Here is a 21,368-nt window from a genome sequence, read left to right as displayed (position 1 = left end):
CCTCTTGCCCTGCACTGGGCGTGGGGGGGCAGAAGGTGACAATGAGCCCCTCCCGGCCCACTCACGCCAGCAGCAGCCGAAAGCACCAGCCAGGTGAGCACAGATCTCCCGCAGCCCGGCGGCTCGCCCAGGCCCGCGTGGCTGTGGCAGGGTTTATTTTCTGTACAGTCACACAAGGAAAGCCCTGGCAGTTCGGTTCCACTGTAGCCAATATGTCCAGGCCCAGCCATTCCCAGCCAGGGCAGCTGGGCTCCCAGTCCCCCTGAAGCAGGGGCCGGGGCAGGCGTTCAGAGCCAGCACCGGCGCGAGGGGCTAAGTCCGGGGGGTGAGGTTTGTCCGCAGGGGCAGCAGCGCTTCTACCCACTGGCGGGGCTCCGCCAGCAGGCTCTCCCAGACCTGCCGCTCCTCCTCCGTGGAGTCCATCCATGCGACCGGGAGCCCGTAGCTACTTCCTGTGTGAGGACAAAGCGGCACTGTCAGCTGGGGTCTCTCCCACACAGCCTACCCTCCAGCTGTCCCTGCCCTAGAGCCCCAGGGGATGGCCTCCCTGTATCAGCCCACAGCCCCCTTCCATGGGTCAGGTATAGACCAAGCTGGAAGTGCCTGGGCTGAGAGCCCTCGCCCCTGCCGTAGGGGCGGATACAGCCCCAAGCATCCACCCCAGCAACATGCCTGGCCCTGTGTGCCCACAGCAGCTGCCAGCAGTGGAATCGAGTCGAACAGGGAGCGTGGGCACAGCCTGGGCACATCCCCGAGGTGATGAAAGTGCTGGGAGGGGGTGAGGGAAGCAGCAGTGACTGTCGCTCTGGGATACCCTCTGGGGAGTGGTGCCAGTCGCCCCAGCTGTACCATATGCACCATAGGGCAGGGGTGCCCATGCCAGTACAGCCTAACCCGCCCCTCCACAGGCCCCCTGCAGACGCCTCCCTCCCCTGGCACGCAGGACCCACCGGCCCCCTGCAGACGCCTCCCTCCCCCGGCACGCAGGACCCACCGGCCCCACAGGGGCTCCATGCCCAGAAACGCGCCTCGCATGGCAGCACTGGCCAGGCGCCCGCTCACCTGTGCCCAGGCTCAGCCGGATGCCGCCCAGCTGCTGCTTGGAGAAGGTCTCGTGCTCCCAGACAGTGAACTCGGCGCAGGCCTCGCTCAGGTCCTTGGCCTGGAAGCCGTCGTACACCATGGTGTGGTTGAACATGGGGCTCAGGCTCCGCTTCACCACCCGCGTCTTCTGGCAGCTCGTCTTGCTGTCGTCGGGCAGGACGTAGCTGGGGGGGGAAGCGCAGCCTGAGGGGGGAGCCCAGCGCACGGGGCCGTGACCAGGCAGGAGGGGCTGCTGGGTTGTTCCCCTGCACACGAGCCCAGGGCGTGGGGGTGCAGGAAGAAGGCACCAGTGGCCTCGGAGTTGGTGGGAAGGTAGCGGCTCCGCTGCTGCTCGGGCCTGTGAACTGCTGAGGCCAGGGGAGAAGGGGTGGCTGAGAGGTGGGGCGGGGGGGGGGGGCGGCAGCAGAGGGGCAGAAGACCCATACTCCTCTCCCACAGTCTCTGTAGCAGGGAGCCTGGGCTGAGCCCTGAGCCCAACTGCAGCGCGGCATGGTTACCAGGCACCCCATACCCCCAGCCCTGCCCCCTACCATGGGCCCAGAGCTGCTGCCTGCAGCCCCCCACCCTTACCACTGAACGAAGGAGTCCACGGTGCCGCTCCGGATGGGCATGAGGCTCTGCGCTGCCTTCACCCAGATGTGCAGCTCCCCCGTGGGAGGGAGCCCAGCCCCTGGAAGAGAGGCGACGGCACAGTGAGGGAGGGGGGCAAGGACGTGTGCAAGGGGGTGGGAAGCAGGAGCATGCCCCCCCAATAACAGGGGGACACAGAACTCCTCTGGGGTCAGGGCAGGTAGAGCGAGCTCCTCCAGCAATGGGGGAGGGGAGAGAACCAGCTACCCCGGCCGAGGAGGGAGAGCCATTGCCTCTGGCCCTGGGACTGGGGGGGGAGATCCAGCCGGTGTGGGGGAAGGCAGCTCCCTGGCTGGGGCAGGGGGAGGGCAGATCCTCTGGGGGATTGGGGGGTGGCAGCGCCTCTGGTCGTGGGGTGGCACAGAAAGTGCCCCTCCAAAAGTGGCCCCATTTTTAGTCCTGTGCATGCCCCTGGAGGGTGGGGGGGCACCTGGGCGCTGCATCTGCCCTGCCCCAGGGAGGGGCCCGTTCCAGCCAGGGCCACCAGCCGCCTACCCGGGCAGAGCTGTGACTCCCAGCGCAGGGGGTGAACGTGGCTCTCGCTCGGGGCTGGGCCCAGTAAATAGGAGCGAGGGCCCCGGTCGTCACTGGGGTCTCAGCTCCCACCTCTGAGCCCCTACAACCGGGGGGGGGGCACTAGCCTGAGGTCGGGGCGGGCGAGGGCCGGCCCGGACTCACCTTCAGTGCCCGCGGGGATAAACTTCAGCGCGAAGAGCAGCTTGCCCCTGCTGCCGAGAACGTCGGGCAAGACCCGCAGCTGAGGGGGAAGGAGCAGACGCAACGTTAGCAGGAGAGGCCTGGGGCTGAGAACCGCAAGACCCGGGGGCGAAGCCGTGCACCAGGGAAAGACAGTGGGCAGCGCCGGTTCTCGGGAGGGTGGGGGGGTGTCTTAATTAAAGCTCATCCGGCTTGGGCCCCATCAAGGCTCCTGGGGGCTGGCAGTTGGTGGGCTCGCTCGGCAGGTCACACGCGAATTCCTGGGCCAGAGCGAGGGCACTGCCCGCGGCTGGAGCCGGCCGGCCGTGGTGGGGGGAGGGCTGTGGAGATGACGGGGCAAAGGCGAAGCCGTTCCTCACCCTGGGCTGCAGGTTGAACCACGCTGGGCCCGTGTTGCTCCAGTCCCAGGAGCTGAGCTCGACCTCGACCTCCCCCATGAAGAGGTTTCGCCCCAAGGCGTCGTGGTGCCAGACGGACAGGTTCAGGATCCGGCCCGGCAGCTCCGCCTGCTCGATCTTGTACTGCAGCACGAGGGCGAGAGAGAAGATGCTGGGAACAGCGGGGTCTAGTGGGCAGTGCTCAGGGCAACCCAGCCCTACGCTGCAGCACCCCCCACCCTGCCCCCCAGTGCTGAGTGGATTCCCTTGGGGCGGGGGGGGGGGAATGTACCCCCACCCCTGCTTCCCAGGCCAGCGCTCAGCTCCATGCAGTCCATGGACACTTCACTGCCCAAAGGACGAAGCCTCCAACAGCTACTGGGGGCCAGACCCCGACCCCTTCCTAAGAGCAACCCCCCTTCCTCAGCCTCCCCGGAGCCCCCCCCTGCCCCCTGCACTGTCCTCCCCTCAGTGCCCCTTAGCCAGAGAGCCAGCGTCACTAAGAACGGCGAGGCCAGCGGCTCCTGGCCAAGCCCCTCCACTTTCCCCTGGGGGCAGGGGAAGGGCCCACGCCCCACGCCCTGCCCCAGTCCCAGCCCTCACCCCCCTGCCCCACTTACCTTGAGGGTCTCGTTGAAGATGGGGTCCAGGCTCCGCTTCTTGACAGCCGTTTTGCGCTTGCCTTGGTTGGATTTGTCCGGCAGGAGGTAGCTCTTGACATACCTGAGAGCCGGGGAGAGGGAGGCACACGCTGACCCAGGGCGCCCGGGGAGGTGCGACGGGGGGACATGCTGACCCAGGGCGCCCGGGGGGGAGAGGGGGACACACGCTGACCCAGGGCGCCCAGGAGGGCGGGGGAGGGCACCCAGGGCGGTGTGTACCGGTTCCGTCCCAGTGGAGCCCTGTCAGTTAGGGGCTGGCTCCTTGCTCCCAATACAGTTATCATGTGGACGCAGGTATAGGAGTCGAACGGTGCCTACAGCAGGGCAGCGTCCACCTCCTCTCTCCAGGGCCACTGCACTGCTCTGTGGGGTCTTTACACCCATATAACGGTGTCCAGACCGCTTTACATCGCTTTCCCTGGCCCAGCAGAGTTAATTGGGGGCGGGAGGGTGCTGGCTAGTAGCTGTCTGGGCCAATGGCTTTCTACAGTTCTCATTTCACCCAGCACGAACATGCAGCCACCTCTCGGCCGCAGCCAGGCAGCTGTTTAACAGCGCCCAGCGCAAGCTGCTAGGCCAGGAGGGGGAGGGGAATCCCTGTGAACACCTGAAAGTGTGTGTGTGGAGGGGGGGGATGTTACCTTTCACTCCACAGGCAGCCCAGGGCCTGCTGCCCCCTCCCTGAGTCACTGGCCTGCCGGCACCTTGTCAGATCCCATGGCTCCTGTAGCCTCAGCTCCCCTAAGCCATGTGGGGCAGATGGGCGGAGGCCCACGCACAGCTGGGCTGCTCAGGCCTGAAGCAGGCTGGGGCAGCGCCAGAGTGAGGAGAGGGTTAAGGGCTCTGGGGCCAGGGCGGGCAGCTGGCCCTGATCGGTGCCTAGGGGGGCCCAGGCCTGCAGGGGCGGCTGGGGGCAGAGCAAAGAGTCAGGGAGTCCCGCTCCTGCGGGGAGATCTAAGGCCTCCTGGGTGGGTCCTGCCTGTGGCTCCTCTGTGGGGGGCACGGGGGGGGGGTCCCCCAGGTACAGGGCTGTCTGGACAGGGCACGCTGACCCACAGGGGCCATGGTGCAGTGGGGCTGGGGGAAGGGCGGAAAGCCCCTGTGACCGTGCCCTCGGTCTGGGCATTGGCAGGGCCGTGAGCCCAGGCACATCGGGACGGGCGGGACGAGCTCGGGGGGGGGCTCCCCCTTCCCCCCACGACACTCACGGGTCCGATCTCTGCTTCTTGGCCTCGGCCAGGTCCCGGCACTGGATGACCCGGATCTGCAGCTCCTTCTTCTTGGCCTCGTACTGCAGGGCGAACTGGACGCAGCCGCGCACCTCCACGTTCCCCACGTCGCTGTCGCTGTACAGGCTTATCATACTGCCGCTCAGCTGCAGGCAGGGATGGGGGGGTGGTCAGGGGGGCAGGGGGGGGCCGGGCCCCCCCCCAGGCAGAGAAGGAGGAATGCGAGTGGAGAGACGTAGTGGGGCGCCCAAGCTGGGACCACGTTAACGACCCCTTGAAACACAGGGCAAAATCCTGCATCCCCTGATGGGGGTGCTGCCTTAAAATCCCCCCCCGCCACAGAGCCCGAGGGGGCCAAGAGCTGAGCTCACTCCTGACCTACCAGCTGCCATGACCCTTGCATGGCCAAGGGACTATCAAATGGCCCAGCAAAGGCCCTGGCATACACCTCAGTAGGTTTCAGAGTACACAGCGGTCCAGTACTCACCCGTCCTGCTCCAACTGCCAACCAATGACTGGGCCACAACAGCTCTCCATCCAACCCTCTTCCCCAATTGCCAACAGCTTTCCACCCCAGCCTACCCCCCGGCCCTCGTCCCCACCCCCGGCCCATACCGTGGACGAGCTGAGGCTGGAGACAGAGGAGCTCATCAGTTTATTCACGGGGTCCGCGCTGTTGCTCTTTGGGGGTGACGTGGTACTGGCTTCCTGGCCGTTCTGAAAGGCCCCATTACTCTGGGGAACACAAAGCAAACCAGCCTTGAGTGAGACGTGAGCCGGACAGGCCCCTCGCCCCCACCAGCCCCAACCCTCGCGGGACCAGCCGAGCCCAGGGACCAGCGCCAAGACAGGGCAATGGCCCAGCCAGTGTAGCCTCCCGCCTCCGACACTGCCCTGTGCTGGCTGTTTCAGTAGCCCATGTGCACGCGGAGCAGGGGCCGACTGGGCATTACTAACCCCCGGGGAGAGGGGCCTGCTTGACCCAGCCCACAGGCCAAGAGCTGTGTCACTGCAGGGCCGGTTCTTGTTTGGAGCTCTTTGCCGGAACGGGCTGCAGCGCAGACATGCCCACATGGCAGGTGTATTACCCCTGTATCCAACCAGCTTCTCCCCATTTCACCGACAGGGCCATGGCGGGGGCCCGGCCGGAAGCTAAGACCAGCCGGCTGGCCTGGTTAGTGCGCGGGGTTTGTAGGGGAACCGGTCTGAGAGGTCTGGCACATGTGGGAGATCGGGTGTCCCAGCGGCTGAAGTGAAACTTGTCACCTGAGACTGGGGGGGTGTGTGTGTGTGTGTGTCTCCAGGGTAACTCACTCAACACCAAGAACAATGGCCAGCCCTGACAATGGCCTGTGTTGGACTGTCTGGCCCAGGTGCCGGCGTTACAGAGACAAAAGAACCCCAAGAAAAGTCTCTGACTAGGGGACCCCGAGGGTAGGACACAAGGGGCTGTAACTGATACGAGACGAAGAAAGAGCAAGAGTTGGGCTCCGTTAGCAAGGAGCCGTTGGATATACTCAGGACAGGCCTTGCTGAGCGCTGCACGGATTGACACCTTAGCGGCCAGGACAGGACCTGGCTCTGAAGTCCAGGTTCCAGCCCGTGTGTTATGTTTTCCTTTCACCTGTAACCTTGTGTTTCTCAACCCCGAGACCCGCGTGTCTTTGACGCTGACGCCCTCAGAAACGTCAGGCATAGCCGCCGACTCCGTGGGTGCTCCGGGGCTGCAGCAGCCGCGGGGAAAAATTGGTGGGTGCTCTGCACCCACCGGCAGTTCCCCACCCAGCTCACCTCGCCTCCGCTCCGCCTCCGCCTCCTCCCCTGAGCGCGCCGCCGGGTCCTGCTTCTCCCCCCTGCCTCCCAGCGCTTGCCGCCACGAAACTACTGATTCACGCGGCAAACCTGGGAACGAGGGGGGAGGAGGGGGAACACAGCGCGCTTGGGGGAGGAAACGGGGCCGGGGCGGGGATTTGGGGAGGGGACCAAAAGGGGCAGGGAGGGGACAAAAATGGGGCGGGGCTGAGACGCGAGCACCCACCGGCACCCAATAGGGCAGGGAGGGAGCGGAGTCGGGCCGGGGGCGCGAGCACCCACCTGCGCCAACAAAAATTGGCGCCTGTGGCTCTAGACACGGCTAAATGCCTTGTGCGAAGGAGAGCGCTGAATGAAGCGAAAGCTGTGAACTGGGTGCACAGCTTCCCCGGAGGCCGCGGATCGGGTACCCCGTGGGTGTGCAGAAGACAAGGGCGCAGGGGGATAAAGTGCCAGCCTGCACAGGGCGAGCCCAGAGTGGAGCACCGGTGGGCACAGCTGTAAGCAGGTGGTGGCGATTCACCTCCAACATCTCAGGTAGCCCCGAAAAGTGTCACACACACATCCCTGCACAGGGACCGATGCAGCATCCCGCCCCCCCAGTACGGCACAGGGACATCTGCAGCTCACCCCCCACAGCAGCCAGCCCCACAGGTTGTTGTACGAGTGGCATTTAAAATCAGTGTTTTGAAGCCATTTGACGTTGATGTAATGCTCTCGTGTGGGTGAAGCCAGCCCGCTCTGCACCAATCAGCTAGAGCAAGTAGTTGTAGGACACCTGGGTTTTTTCACTGCCCCAGTGATCTGATGGGGAGAATATGTGGGGGGGACCCCAGGAATGAGGGACCCAGTCAGGAAGTGAGGTGGGTGGCGGTGGGGAGCACGGATTGGGGCATGAGGATTTCTGTACTGGGGTTTGGCCCAGGGCCAGCCCCAAGTACCTTCCTACCTGTCCTTTGATGAGGCTGTCTGGGGACAGATCAGTCTTCGCCTCTTCTTCCTCTGCGTTCAGCGGGTAGAACGGGTTGGTGCTCTCTGCGTTAACAAAGTGGAGGCGTTCGGTTGGTCTGCGGGACACGAGGTCAGAATACCCCGGGGCACGCAGCCCGGGGCCGGATACCCCAGGACACGCAGGCTGCACGCGGGGGGGCGCTGGGCAGGGATACACCAGAGTGCGCAGCCCGCATGCAGAGGGGGAGGGGCGCCAGGCCGGATACCCCGGGCCACGCAGCCTGCACGCAGGGGGTGCCGGGCTGGATATCCCAGGGCACGCAGCCCGCATGCGGAGGGGGCGGGGGGCTGGCGCCAGGCTGGGATACCCCGGGGCACACAGCCTGCATGCGGGGGTGTGCCAGGCCGGGATACCCCAGAGCACGCAGCCCGCATGCTGTGGGGGGGGCACCAGGCCAGATACCCCGGGGCACGCAGCCCACACAGGGGGGGGGGGGGGGGGCCCACGCTGGGCACAGATACCCTGGGGCACACAGCCCGCACGTGGGGCTTCCTTCCACAGACTCAGCCCTCGCTGCTGGGCTTAGAAGCATGAAGTCAGCGAGAGGAACAGACGTGTGTGTGGGGTTGGTGTGGGGGATGGGGATCCAAAAGCGGAGCCGAGCCCTGGTTAAGCAGGTACAGGGTCTTCTGACCTTCTCCCCACCTTCCATTCTGCACGGGGACCCCACAGCATCCATTGCCCCAGACAATCGCAACAGGCCGCAGGGACATTTACCTGCCTTGCCCTCCGGCTCCTTCTTGCTAGGCTGGCTTGCGTTCTCCTACAGAGACAAGAGAGCTGGTTAAAGAGCCAGGCCAACTCCACTTATACAGGCTTTTTGGGGAAATACATTCTACATTTTCATTGGGCTGATCTGCATATGCAAATCACATTAATTACTATCCAAGATCTTCAGACTGTGATGTCGCAAAACTAGGAAATTCACCAAGTAACAATGACAGTAGCAAAAACCAACACACACACACACACACACACACACACACACACACACGGCACTTTCAATATAATTTGTATATTCAAAACAGCAGCTTTGTAATTTAAATCTGCAGACTGAGGAAGGTTTGCTCTGGAGGTGGAGTTTACACTCTTCAAAGCAGTGGTCCCCAAACTTTTCACGGTCGCGCCTAAGCCCCCCTTATCCTTGTCCACATACCCACCCCCCCGCGCGCCCTGGCCAGGGGTTGGGCTTGTGCACGCGGGTAAGGGGGCGCGGACAGGGGTAAGGAGGCTGAGGCTGGGGCCGCAGCTGGGGTCGGGTCTGGGGCCAGGAGCAGAGCCGTGGCCGGGCCAGGGTCTGGGGCCCAGGCTGGGGGCAGGGCTGGGCCTGGGCCCGGAGTGTGGTTTGGTGGCACTCCATCCCCGCCCCCCTTGGGAGTTGCCCTTGGCCCCCCCCCACACACACCCCGAACAATCCTCCGCACCCTACAGTTTGGGGACCTCTGCTTAAAGGATTTTAGTTGGAATTTTAGTGCTATTTCTAATTCGCGAGTTTCATCACAGTAAATGCACTGACCCGTTGCACTGGCCACAGAGGGACCCAAACCGGGATCCCCAAACTCTGGGAAAGCTCCGATCCGGATCCGCATCTGAGCCCAGCTCTACTATTAACCCTTCGGGGTCACCCCCTGACTGGAAGAATTAATGTGCGTCCTGGGACTGAGGTCTACTTGATGAACTTCAAAGACCACTGGAATGTCTACACTAGATCAGCTCAATGTCTTTCCCCACTCACTGCCTTTGGGCGCGGTGGGAGAGGAACCAAGGAAATTCAATGCAAAACCCCTTGATCCTGCAAAGATAATGGAGACTCGCTAAGGACTGAAAGTGTCTGAAAAGGGCAAGCCCAGGCCCATCCCGCCAGTAACGGTAACTCCAGCAGGTTGGACGCCTGGAGCCATTTCTGAGCCCGCTTGTCCGGTTCGATGTGAAGCATCGTGTTACTTCCCTGCCGCCAGGCACGCAGGCAGCCTGGCTTTTGCATTTCCCAGCCTCTTGCGACTGTAACCGGGCAGCCCCAGTGTCAGCGCTTCGGCATTTAACACAGAACGAAAGAACAGACGCGGCCCCGGGCTGCCACCCTGCTGGTGAGCGCCTGACGAGACAAGGCCGGGGGCGGGAATTCCTGTCAGGACTCCTCTAACTCGCCCATGTCACCAGACCCATAAGAACATCAGAACGGCCCTACTGGGTCAGACCAAAGGTCCATCTAGTCCAGTGTCCTGTCTTCCGACAGTGGCCAGTGCCAGGTGCCCCAGAGGGAATGAACAGACCCGGGAATCATCGAGTGATCCAGCCCCTGTCGCCCAACTGACCTGAGTCTCTGTGGGCTGGGGGAGCTGATGAACAGCCTCTTGGGGAAGCCTGCGAGAGGAGAAAACGATTAGTCTTTCTGGACAATTCTCCAGGCTACGAAGATGTCTGGCTTCCTCCCCCAAGGAGCGTGTGCACCGCCCTGCTCTTCATAGACCCTTCTTCCAAAGGGGGGACCCTCCGGCTGGGGCTGTCTGGCCGTCTCTCCCCGCCCCCATTCGCTGGCTTCCCACTTATTTATCTCCCCCTCCGTTTCGGCTTCTTTCCCGCACCGGCCCAGCTGTCTGTTTCAACCTCCCTCCTGTCTGCCCCATCCATTTCTCCCTGTCCCTCCCCCCGGCCCCCATGGAAGGAAACAGCCTTATAGTCAGGGAGGATGGAAGCAGCAACAGGTCCCTCACTAACCCGGCTTCCAGCTGGAGAGTCTCCTTCACCCACAAAACCCTCCCTATGTCCCACTAATGAGCCCCTTCCACGCGCCTCTCCCGGAGCCTGAGTCACCGCCTGCAGCCGTTCCCGCTCGCTGCTCTCATCACGCGCACAGCTAAAGGGTGCGTGGCCTCAGGAAACCGACGCCCACAAATGCACACTCCTTCCCTTCGCACGACTGGAAAGAGGCGTGCGCACGCACACACACACGCACGCACCCACCCACATACACACAGCTCCTCCTCTCTCCGCTTTGGGCCTCTAAGCCAAAAAGCTTCTCACCTGTCCTCACCATCCGGCACCTCAAACGGGCCCTCCTCCTCGGACGCTGGCTCACTGATCACCTCCAGGTCCCCCACGCTGGCACTGCGCTTCGGATCCCGATCACCTGCTCACAGGGATCATGGAAATCTAAAGGGACTGAAGCAACCTCTCCCGCTCCGTGTCCCATCCCAGCGTCAGATTCCTGGCTCCCTGAAATCGGGGCATCATGGGCACGGCGTCCCCATGGGACAAAGCTGGGTCCTACCCCAGCCTCTCTGCAAGCTGCAGCCACTAGATGGCGACAGCATCACACTAGAGCAGGCAGGCACCTGTCCTCCATTGGTCACTGAGATCCCAGCTAGGGCACCGGTCCCAGCGGCCAGACCCTGGCCCAGCTCTTACCTTTGGGTTTCTTCTTCCTGCGGATGGAGGCCCGGACGAGATCAGAACCAAAGTGATTGTGCCGGTGCCGCTTGGAGCGGACATCACAGAACCAGTCCCCGGTCAGAATCTTCAGCTGGTTGGGATCAGAAACGGACTCACGCAGTTTGCTGGGGGCGAGGAGAGGGGGGATGTTTGAGCCACTTCCTGGAAACATACTCGTCCCATCACAGCCCCAGGGAGGGACGAGCAACCACAGTCCACTGCTGGGTCCCGCCTGCTTCAGATAAGCAGTTGGGCTTCCATTTCCCCCCAACCGTTTGTTCTACCCACCCTGTTGGCCAGGAGACGTGCTCAGAACTCAGCGAGGGCTGAACCCCTCTGCAAACACGTTAGCTGCCCACGGCCAGCCCCAGGCTCTCCCCCAAGGTCCAACCCGGCCAGTCAACAGCCCCGCAGGGGAATGGCGCAAACTGCCACCGGGGGATCAGGCAACGGAGTCCAAGCAGCTTTAAGAAACACGGCAAAGGAAAATCTTTCTGCTTCGCAAAAGCCTTTCCATGGTAAGAACGACGCCCAGCACCGGCACCCGCTTCTAAACCCTGTACCCCAAAGCTTATCCCCTGCACCCCACTGCTGGCACCCCCTGTGCCCCAAACCCCAATGCTGATCCCCTGCACCCCAACACTGATCCCCTCTCTGCCCTAAACCCTGACACTGACACCCCTGCAGCCCAAAGCTGATCCCCCTGCACCCCAATCCTCAATGCTGATCCCTCGCACCCCAACACTGATCCCCTCTCTGCCCTAAACCCTGACACCCCTGCACCCCAATGCTGGCACGTCCTGTACCCCAAACCCCAATGCTGATCCCCTGTACCTCAGTGCTGATCCCCCTGTACCCCAAACCCCAATACTGATTCCCTGCACCCCAACACAGATCCCCTGCACCCCAACACTGATCCCCTCTCTGCCCTTAACCCTGACACTGACACCCCTGCAGCCCAAAGCTGATCCCCCTATACTCCAATGCTTATCCCCCTGTACCTCAACCCCCAATGCTGATCTCCCTGTACCCCAACACTGGCAACCCCCTGGACTCCAAACACCAACACAGATCCCCTGCACCCAAATGCTGATGCTCCTGAACCCCAAACCCCAATGCTGACCCTCCTGTGCCCCAAACCATGACACTGATCGCTCTGCACCCCACGGCTGACACCCCCGTATCCCAAAACCCTACCACCAAACAACAAAACAAAACCCTCCCAGAAAATTAATCTTAAAAAACCAAACTAACAATCCTCCCGCAAGCGGAGTTTTTACCCTGTAGAGAGAGGAGAGCCAGAGTTGCCATGAAATCCACTAGGGACTTCTACGCCATTGATTTTACGTGCTCAGACGCCAAGGTGATAGGCAGCAGGATAAAACCTTAAGATAGCCAAACCCTGTCTACACTAGGGCTGCGTCCATCGACGGGAACAAGGTGTCTTTTGAAAGACGTGTTCCCTGAGCCCAGCGTGGACGAAGCACTTGCAGTTTTAACGGGCGTTTGCTGGTCCAGGTGAACCCTAAAAATGAACCTTTGAGCCTCGTGAGGACGCAGCCAAGATGCCAAGCGGAGGGGCTGAGAAGATGCTAGTGAATAGGCCGTGATCTGTGGCTCCTTCTCCCAGCGAGGAAACGGGCACAACTGCCCCCCCTCACTGCAGAGAGAGGTGGGTCCTTGCAGCCAGCGGCCAGCTCAGTGCAAAATCTGAGCGGCACCGGGGGGCTGTAGATTTGACCTCCACGGAGCTATCTGAGGTTAATCCGAGGTGTTGCCCTTGACTTGGGAGGCAGCATGGACTAATGGATAGAGCACCAGCCTGGATTTAGCAGACCTGGGTGCTATTCCGGGCTCTGCTGCTGGGTGGCCGTGGGCCCTTCTCCGTGCCTGGGTTTCCCCATCTCTACAAAGGGGGATAACGATGCTAATGGCCTTTGTAAATGGCTTTCGGGTATTATTATTTGACACACCAAGGTAAAGACCCCCGGTGCGTTGGGGCCCAGGGACACAAGCAAGTTTATGTCTCCATGTACAAACCCATCTTTCCGCCGTGAGGACCCAGCGCTAACCCATCCGGCTCAACGGCTGGGTGACCGCTCGGCATCCCGCTGGCTTGGCTCGAGTTCAGTGAACCGGGGACCAGTTTAAGCTCCAAAGAATAAAAGCCTCCCACTGGGGGCCTGCCCCAGTTGAACTAACCCACGGCAGAGGCGTGCGCGGACCAGGCGTGCACCTGACAGCGTCTCCTGGGCTCACCTGATGCGTCCCTCCTCCAGCACCCGGAGCCGCGAGTCCCTACTCAGCACCTCCACTATAGCCTCCTGCTCTTCCTCCGTCAAGAAGCTCAGGTCCAACAGTGCGTCCGTGTCTATGTCCTGGGCCATGGTGCCCAGGGAGCAGACTGGTACTGCCCAGGGCAGAGCAGCACTTCCCCAGCGGGGCTCTCTTCCCGACACACAGCGAGTCCAGGAACCAGCCCCGAGGTCCCTCTGCCCCAGGCGCCTTCACCCCGTCACTGCCCACCGCAGAACCAGGGCGATGACGGGCAGCCATCCGCTAGAGCCATTCTGCCACTCTGCCAGGGCCCAAAGGTAGCACGGAGCGCCCAGCGCAGGGGCGGGGAAGCAGACAGCAGCCCTCAGCTCCGGTCCGCCCCACTCCGTGGGCCTGCCAGCAGGTCACACGCCATCTCGACCACCTGCGGAGACAAGGCCAGAAGAGCTGAGGACAACCCCAGATCCCCTCTTGCGGGGAAGGAAAGGGCCTGGGGCCCGGCCACCACCTCCCGAACGGGGCTCGGCTTCTGAGGGACCCTGGAGGCAGAAGCGGGCAAACCCAGCGGTCAGACACGCTCAGTCCGCGTCTCCCATGCGCCCGTGGCTGGGGTGGGCACGTGCTAACTCCCACAGCCGGCTAACACCATCCTCCTTTCGCTCGGCTGGAGCTGCGGGGTGTGTCTGCGGCCTCCAGCTCAGGTACAGACCCTGGTGTCCCTGCCCCCAGCATTGCCCGGACGCAGCTTCTCCCTTGCCCCCGCCCCAGCACACGGCCCCCATCCCCCAGCACCTGGCCCCCCACCCCCCGTCCACTAAATGAGTCTCCAGGGCCCGCTGCTGGCGGCAGGTCGATAACCACGTAGGAGCCCTTGATGGTCTCATGGCAGCATGCCAGGCGATGCCAATCAGTAACCTCTCCCCCCACCCCCCCGCAGGGAAAGCGAGGCACGAGTTGCCCAGGCAGCGCCAGCGCTGGGATTAGGGTGACCAGATGTCCCGATTTTATAGGGTCAGTCCCGATTTTGGGGTCTTTTTCTTATATAGGCTCCTATTACCCCCCACCCGCTGTCCCGATTTTTCACACTTGCGGTCTGGTCACCCCAGCTGGGCTCAGCCCACAGACGCTGGGGACTCCCCTCGCAAGGGCTTGCCAGGCACGGTGCGGTCAGTCGAAGCTAGGGACGCCCTGACCTTTGCCAGGCTCACCAGCCCAGCCCCGCGGGGGCAGAAGGGCACTTCCGGCCTGGCCTTCTGACCCCTGCAGGCAGATGACCCCCTCCTGGGGATGGAAGAGCCTCTATTAGCTTCTTAACCGTCACCTCCAGGGCAGATCTCACAGCAGCAAACAGAGTCCTTCCTGCCTGATGCAACACCTCCCCCGCCTGCCCCCCACCCCCACACACAGGGCTTGCTTCAGCAAACCAGCAACTTCAACTGCCTGCAGCAAACGAGACATCCGGGATTGTCGTAACCGTCCAGCTCCTCCGGCCCCAGCAGGAGGCAACGGGGTGGGCGAATCGGCCCCAAGGTGGAAAGTGCAACCATTCCAGCCCCTGCCTCTTCCAGCAGGAGGTGCTGTCGGGAATGGGATCGAGGTGCTGGCTATTTTGGGGGTCTGGCAAAGCAAGAGCTTGGCAGCCCCTGGTCTCCCAGCGGCGATGGACTGTCCAGCCGTCTGCGGCTAGGACGAGGGCTGCCACAAAGTCAGATCTGAAGGGAGGAATAATAATAAAACGTTTGGAATTTCTCCTCCCCCTTCCAGGCTAAGATCTCAATGCACCTCAGCCATCGGTTAGCAGAGCCTCGCCGGCGGTGGGTCTTATTGCAGAGGGGGGAAACCGAGGCACTGAATGGGGCAACAGTTTGCCCTAGAGCAGGAGTGGCAGAGCCAAGAACAGAACCTAGATCTCCTGGGTCGCTCACTGGGTCCCCGCAGCGCCGGTCTCACACAGCTCTCTCCGGACATTTGCAATAGAGAGGATTCAACACAGCACTGACGCGCACTGGGCTGGACTCAGGCCTGGAGGAAGGGGCTGCAATTCCCACCCCTGTCAGTAGGAGTCGCCCCAGCTTGTACATGGGTTTTATGTGGCCCAAACGGTAAAACCAAGAATCAGCCCAAGTAGCCCCCTGGAGCCACATAGGTGAGAGATCCAAGCTCCAGGCGACCCAATCAGCCCACTCCTGGGTCCCCACTAAATCCACAAGCCAGACGCCACCCAGGGACTCCCGTCCCTGCCTCTGGGCCAGTCCCCCTCGCAGCCGGCCGTCTGTGTTTGCCCAGGGTGTTTGCTCAGAGCCAGCTCTGCCCATGTCAGGGCTGCGCCCTGCGGGGTGATGGCCCGGAGAGTGCCAGTCATCCCCGGGTTTTTCCAGGGGGCAGCAGGAAGGGGAACCTTTCCTGGAGCATTAAAGTGTCTCGCTGCATCTTTAAGGGCTGGTGCATTCCCCGGTTGCAAGGGTGCACGGTTGGGCTGGGGCTTCCCCCTTGGGGGGCCAGAGGGGCATTCAGTCCCCATGGCGCCTCTGCCAAGACCGCCCACATAGGAGCTTGTCAGTGCCAGGTGCAATGGTGGTTTCTGGGATGTGGCCAACTAGCCAGCAGGGACTGACTGAGACCCCCCAAACTCATCTCACTCAGAGCACCAAGCCCTTACTTTGGCCTAGCAGGCAGAGAGACGCTATCTCCTGGGCTGCAGAGGTGCTTGGCTCTTGCCACACAGCCTGCGAGCGGCACAGACCTGTCCCTGCAATTTGCATTGAGAAAGAGCCTGACATGACAGGATAGAGGGCGGTTGCAACAGAAGCAGCCCGTGGGGGCGAAGGGGCATCGCCCAGTCTGCTGGGTGCCGTGGAGCGGAGCGATGAGGAAACAAGATTGCAGGAAAGGGGCTGCAAGAGAACCAGGCTCTGAGTTTGCTCTTGCCAGCGGCCTGTCCTCTGCTCACCCCGCATGGCCTAGTGGACTGAGCACGGGGCTTGGAGCCAGAAACCCCGGGGTTTTTGCCCAGCTCCATCCCCCACTAGTTGCATGACCCTTCCCCTCTCTGTCGGAGATTGCCATGAGGGCGGATTAGCTGTGCTGGGAACAGCTTGGAGCTGCAGCCCCCAGAGAAAACCTGCTAATCGAGGGGCACCGAGAATGGCCTCTGGCAGCTGGTGGGGCAAAGCTAAGCAGGGCGGGAGCCGGCCCGGGGGCCAATCAGAGGGGTGGCTTGCTCCGAGGACTCCAGCTGGCTGATGGGAGCTGCCAATCAGCGCCCCTGGCGTCTAGGGTTGGGGCAGCGAGGCCCAGAGTGGAGGTGGAGGCCAGTTGTGGGCAGGCTGGCAGTGCCCACGCTGGGGGGTTGCACCAGTCAGACTGGGCTCTGTACTATCCCCGGTCCCGAGCAGGCCGGGATTTAACAAGGCAGCCAGCGGGGGAGGGAGATTAGGACCAATGCAGCACCCCTCCCAGAAGGAAAACATTTGCAGATTCAGAGGAGCAACCCTTGTCACGCAGGGAGCGCCAGGCCCGCATGGGGACGGGTGGCCCGTGGCACCGCCAGGGCACTGAAATGCGCCAGTGCCAGCACCACAGCGAGCCCCCGGACAACTTACTCTGGGCAAGGACAGCTCCCCCTCCTCTGGCCTGTGGGGGTCGGGCACTGAGCCCGCAGGGAGGGAGGAGCAGGGCAGGAATCCAGTCCAAACCAGGAATCCAGTGCGGGATTTGCCTTCCACTGTCCCAGGAGAGCAGCCCAGGGCCCAGTGCCAGGCAGGGAGGTGCAGCCTCGGCTGGTTCACCTGGAGGGGGCAGGACTGGGGAGCTGGCATTTCCCCCAGGAGCTGTGTGTGGCCCACATGGGGGTGGGGAGCAGGGACCACTGGGCAGCCCCAGCATCGCCGGCGGGTCCACGCAGCCCACGGCCAGTGCCCTCCCTGCCCCCCCATACCCCCACACTGCTTGCGTGGGGGTGGACAAGGAAAGCAGGAAGCCAGCAGCAGGTCCCAGCCTGCCACCCCCACCCCCTGCAGGCCAGGGCTGGATGGCACCGGGAAGCGGGCGTGCCAGCTCCACCCTCCCTCCAGTGATGGGGCAGGAGCAGGGCAGGGGAGAGGCCCAACACCCCCTCCAGCCCCCATGGCCAGACCTGAGGCCTCCCTCTCAGAGAGTCATATCCCCCCAGCTCCAGGGCAGAGACTGGCTTTGATTCCCCTGCCGTGCGCCCCTGCCCTCCAGGGCTAGCCAGCCCCTGGAGTCCCTCCCAGCCCCCCGGGGAGTGGGGGGCATTAGAAGCAGCAGTTTTTGGAGGCCTCAAGCCACAACCCGTCACTGCCCCGTCTCCAAGCAACAGTGTTGGGACCTGGTGCCCGCGCTGCCCCCGGGATGAGCCCCAGGGAGGGCTGCGGGCCCTGGGCTCCATGGGCCTCTCCCAGTGGGGAGTCTCCCCTCAGCTCTACCCAGGTTGTCTGTCCCCCACGAGCCTCGGGGCTGGGCTGCTCCCCCGAGGAATGGTCCACAGAGCCCCCCACAGAACAGGGCCCGTCTCCACATCCCCTCGACACACACAGGCCCTGCTCACAGCACGCAGCCCCTGGCCTCCCCTCGCATGCCCCCTGGCCCCAGACGCACAAGCACCCACTCCCTATCCCCTTCCGCTACCCCTCGCCCCTCGCTCTGCCCCTCCTCCCTGCCGGCGGATGCCCCGGGCCCGAAGGATTCCGGGTTATGTGGCGCCCCAGGGAGCTGCCGTCCGAGACAGAAGTCAGGGGAGAGGGTGGGTGCCCCCTGCATAGAAATCCTGGCACGTCAGACGCGCTGGGACAGGTGAAAGCAAAGGCAACTGCAGAGGAGAAGTGTGGCTGACTCAGCCCTGCCCAGACAGAGAAGTTGAGGTCTCTGGGAAGAGACTGAACAAACCAAGGCCTTGCCTGCCCTCTCCGGCCGTCTGGGATTTCATGGCACATCTAAAGAGGATGGGGAGGCATGGGCCAGCATGCCCTGCTCCCCCACCCCAGAGGTGGCTGCATTTCAGCAGCGAATGAAGCAGTTGGGGCCGGAACTGGGGAGGCCCAGGGCACCTGGGAGCACCTTCTGGAGGCGGTTCCCGCTGTCCTGTTCATTCCACGCTGCTCTCTGCCTCCGTGGGCTGCAAGCCGGGCTCCACCGCAGGCAGCATCCTGTTTACTGCCTGCTGCAAACAAAGCCCACGCGTCTCTCCTCCAGAGAGGCCGCCCGCCGCACCAGGAATCAAAATAGAGGCTGAGGTCTGACCGTCCCGCTAGAGATACGCTCACTGCGGTTCCGCTGCCGTGCCCGGCTGGGACACCGGTGGGCGGCACACACACACTGCGGGTCTGGGGGTGGGGGAAGCCAGCCCTGTTTGTTTATGAAAGCAACTCTGTCTAGTGCCCCAAATAAAACCGGCTGAACCAGGGAGCGCCGGCTCTCCAGCAGCACACAGCTACACTCACGCCCTTGGCCCCGGCGCCACGCACAGACACCCTAGGCAAACCCAGCGCACACACACCCCCCCCAGTGCCATGCAAACCCGCTCCCATCCCTCCCGAGCGCTGCCCCACGAGCTGAAATACAAACCGCACCCAAAGCGCTTCCCAGGCTTTGAACCACTCTGGGCCCTACACCAGGCTCTGTCTGTGCATCAGCACTGCAATGCGGCCACCTCTGGGGTGAAATGCGGCAGCTGTTTCACAGCACACACCACCACTAGGTGTGCAGAGATAGGCACATCCCTGCTTTCCATCCAGTTCTCTGGGTCTTTGTTTTCCGCCCTGACCACTCGCCATAGCAGGAGTGGGACCGTGGTTTCCGATCCCAGCCAGACAGCACCAACAGATGGCAGCTACGCCGACTCCCGCACAAATCCAGTCCCCACAGAAGTGGAGTGTTTGGGCCCGGTAAGTGCTCCCACCCCCCAGTGACTATGGATCCGCACCCCGGAGAGCGTCACACCTCCTGCTGACCAGCCCAAGGTGCTGGGGGCTCCAGGTAACCTGGCTCCTGGCAGTGGCATGGCCAGTGCTCCAGGCAAAAAGGAGGAAGATGGGGTGGGAACCCCTGCCATGTTGCAGAGCAGCGGGGCCGCCCCTGGAGCCAGCTCCCCCCTACACACACCCCACAGATTTCCCAAGAGACCAGCCAGGCATTCGTGTCTGAACAGGACCCAGGAGAGGAAATACCTGGCACGGTGAGGTCAGCTCAAAGCACTGCCTCCCCATACCGACCAGCCACCCCACGGGGACCAGGGGTTCCCCCTCTGCAGGGAAGGTACAAGGCCTGCAGGGCATGCAGGAGGAGGTGGCTGCATCGTACCCCTGGATGATCAGGCTCCTTGCGCCCCCCCCCAAACCCCTCCAATCTTGGCAACAGGTGGAGAGCGCAGGAGGCGGCGTTACCTGTCCAGGTGGGCGCCTCCGCTGGAGGGGAGAGGAGGCGGCCAGGTGAGCGAGGTCCTTGCAGGCACCTCTCCAGGGGCCCTGAGCCTCCTCCGGCGGAGCAGAAGTTTGCTCTCTTCCGTCACCCCCACCCCTGCTGTGTTTGCAAAGCGACTCAGCAGGAGACCTAAGGCTGAGTCAACCGCAGAGGGGAGGAAACACCTACCCACAGAGCCGAGCGGAAACTAGGGCCTGGAGCAAGAGCCGCCCGCCGGACCGGACTGGGGACACAGGGGGTGGACCAGGCTAAGAGCCCAGCCCTGCACCCTGCCGAGTCTCTGCGACCCAGAGAGACCGGGCTGGACCAGGAGCTCACTGGGGCAGGGTCATGGCCACCTGGGGGCCTGATCCTGATGGGGGGCTTGGTGCCAGCACCATACAGAGACCCCCCATCCCTTCCCTTCTGAATCGCTGCCCATCCTCCCCTCCAGGCCAGGCCCCTGGCGGTGCACCCAGTAGCCGGCTGGGCCTGAAGCCAGGGGAAGGAGTAACCCTGGATAGGGCACAGCTGACCCCCCCTCTTCCCCAGGGAGGCCTTTGCCATCCCTGCGTGTGGGTGTGGGTGGGGGGTAGCTATGAGCCAGCTTCAGCTCCGTTCCACAGGCCATGCCCGCCGGAGCGTCGCTGGCGTGAGTCCCCTCCACACGCAGCCGGCCACGGTGCTCCTGGCCTGCTGCTCTCTCCCCTTCCGGCTAGAGGGGCACACAGCCCCACCGGTGTCTCCAGCCAGGTCCTTCGTCCCCTTGGCACACCCCGGGGCTGACCGTGGTTGAGGGCATCAGGAGGAGAGTTCTGCCCACCCGGGGCAAGTGGCTTTGGGGCTCTTCGAGAGCCGCAGAACTGAAGACCGTGGCGCCTGTCTCACTGTTTGGAAGGCGAGTATCCCGGTCCCATGGCAGGGGTCAGGCTCCAGCATCCCCTGACCCCAGCAGTCAGCACCTCTGTCCAGGGCCGGATTAACTCTCTTGTGGGCCCCAGGCTATTAGATTTTGTGGGGCCCCTGTCCAAGGGGGTTCGGGCTCTGGGAGGGAGTTTGGGTGCGGAAGGGAGTGTGGGCGCTGAGAGGGAGTTTGGGTGCATGAGGGGGTTCGGGCTCTGGGAGGGAGTTTGGGTGCGGGAGAGGGTGCGGGCGCTGGGTTGCGGCAGGGGGAGGAGGTGCATAAGGGGGTCGGGGGATCGGCCCTTACCTTGGGCAGCTCCTGAAAGTGACTGGCACACCCTCTGGCAGTGGCTGCTGGGGAGGGGGGGTCAGGGGAGGTCTCTGTGGCGTGCCGCTGCCCGCAGGCACTGCCCCCGCAGCTCCCATTAGCCGCAGTTCCTGGCCAATGGGAGCTGCGGGCTCGGCGCTCAGGGCGGGGGCAGCGTGCTGAGACACACACCCCCCACCCCCCCAGGGACGTGCCGGCCGCTTCCAGGAGTGGTGCGGAGCAAGGGCAGGCAGGAAGCCTCCCTTAGCCCTGCTGTGCTGCCGGCAGCGGCCAGGGCCCCTGGCAATTGTCCCCTTTGCTCCCCCTGTGGGTGGTCCTGTTGTGGGGCCCCCCTTAGCCCGAGGCTCTGGGCTGCAGTCCCTAAAGCCCCTGCGTTAATCTGGCCCTGCCTCTCTAACGGAGCCACTAACCGTCTCCTCTGGCTTCCACCAGACATGAGCGGCAAGGACCAGTCTCCCAGACAGCTCC

The 21,368-nt window shown here is 63.3% G+C and overlaps 1 protein-coding gene across 1 annotated transcript; it reads right to left on the bottom strand.

The window, feature by feature from the left end:
• Nucleotides 1-94: 94 nt before the first annotated feature.
• SYTL1 (synaptotagmin like 1) lies at nucleotides 95-19,822 on the bottom strand. The gene is made up of 15 exons (XM_034754334.1): nucleotides 19,654-19,822; nucleotides 13,235-13,676; nucleotides 10,952-11,100; nucleotides 10,568-10,673; nucleotides 9,859-9,907; nucleotides 8,261-8,306; nucleotides 7,481-7,566; nucleotides 5,335-5,454; nucleotides 4,699-4,865; nucleotides 3,449-3,551; nucleotides 2,811-2,972; nucleotides 2,413-2,491; nucleotides 1,675-1,774; nucleotides 1,063-1,268; nucleotides 95-452 (listed from the first exon to the last, which is right to left on the bottom strand). Exons 2-15 carry the CDS (start codon nucleotides 13,360-13,362, stop codon nucleotides 313-315), a joined length of 1,641 nt encoding a protein of 546 aa, XP_034610225.1. The 5' UTR covers nucleotides 13,363-13,676; nucleotides 19,654-19,822; the 3' UTR covers nucleotides 95-312.
• Between the last annotated feature and the right edge of the window lie 1,546 nt (nucleotides 19,823-21,368).

The sequence above is a fragment of the Trachemys scripta genome, chromosome 20 (assembly GCF_013100865.1).
Source record: "Trachemys scripta elegans isolate TJP31775 chromosome 20, CAS_Tse_1.0, whole genome shotgun sequence".
NCBI classification, from domain to species: Eukaryota; Metazoa; Chordata; order Testudines; family Emydidae; genus Trachemys; species Trachemys scripta.
This window is presented reverse-complemented; position numbering and strand designations above follow the sequence as displayed.

Bases quoted from the DNA above. Each gene is read 5' to 3' on its own strand.
- SYTL1 (XM_034754334.1), bottom strand. From the start codon at position 13,362: ATGGCCCAGGACATAGACACGGACGCACTGTTGGACCTGAGCTTCTTG. The intron at 9,908-10,567 runs GTGAGAAGCTTT...CTCCTCTCGCAG, and splicing joins GTGCCGGATGGTGAGGACAG to GCTTCCCCAAGAGGCTGTTC. The intron at 453-1,062 runs GTGAGCGGGCGC...GTCCTCACACAG, and splicing joins CCGGCTGAGCCTGGGCACAG to GAAGTAGCTACGGGCTCCCG.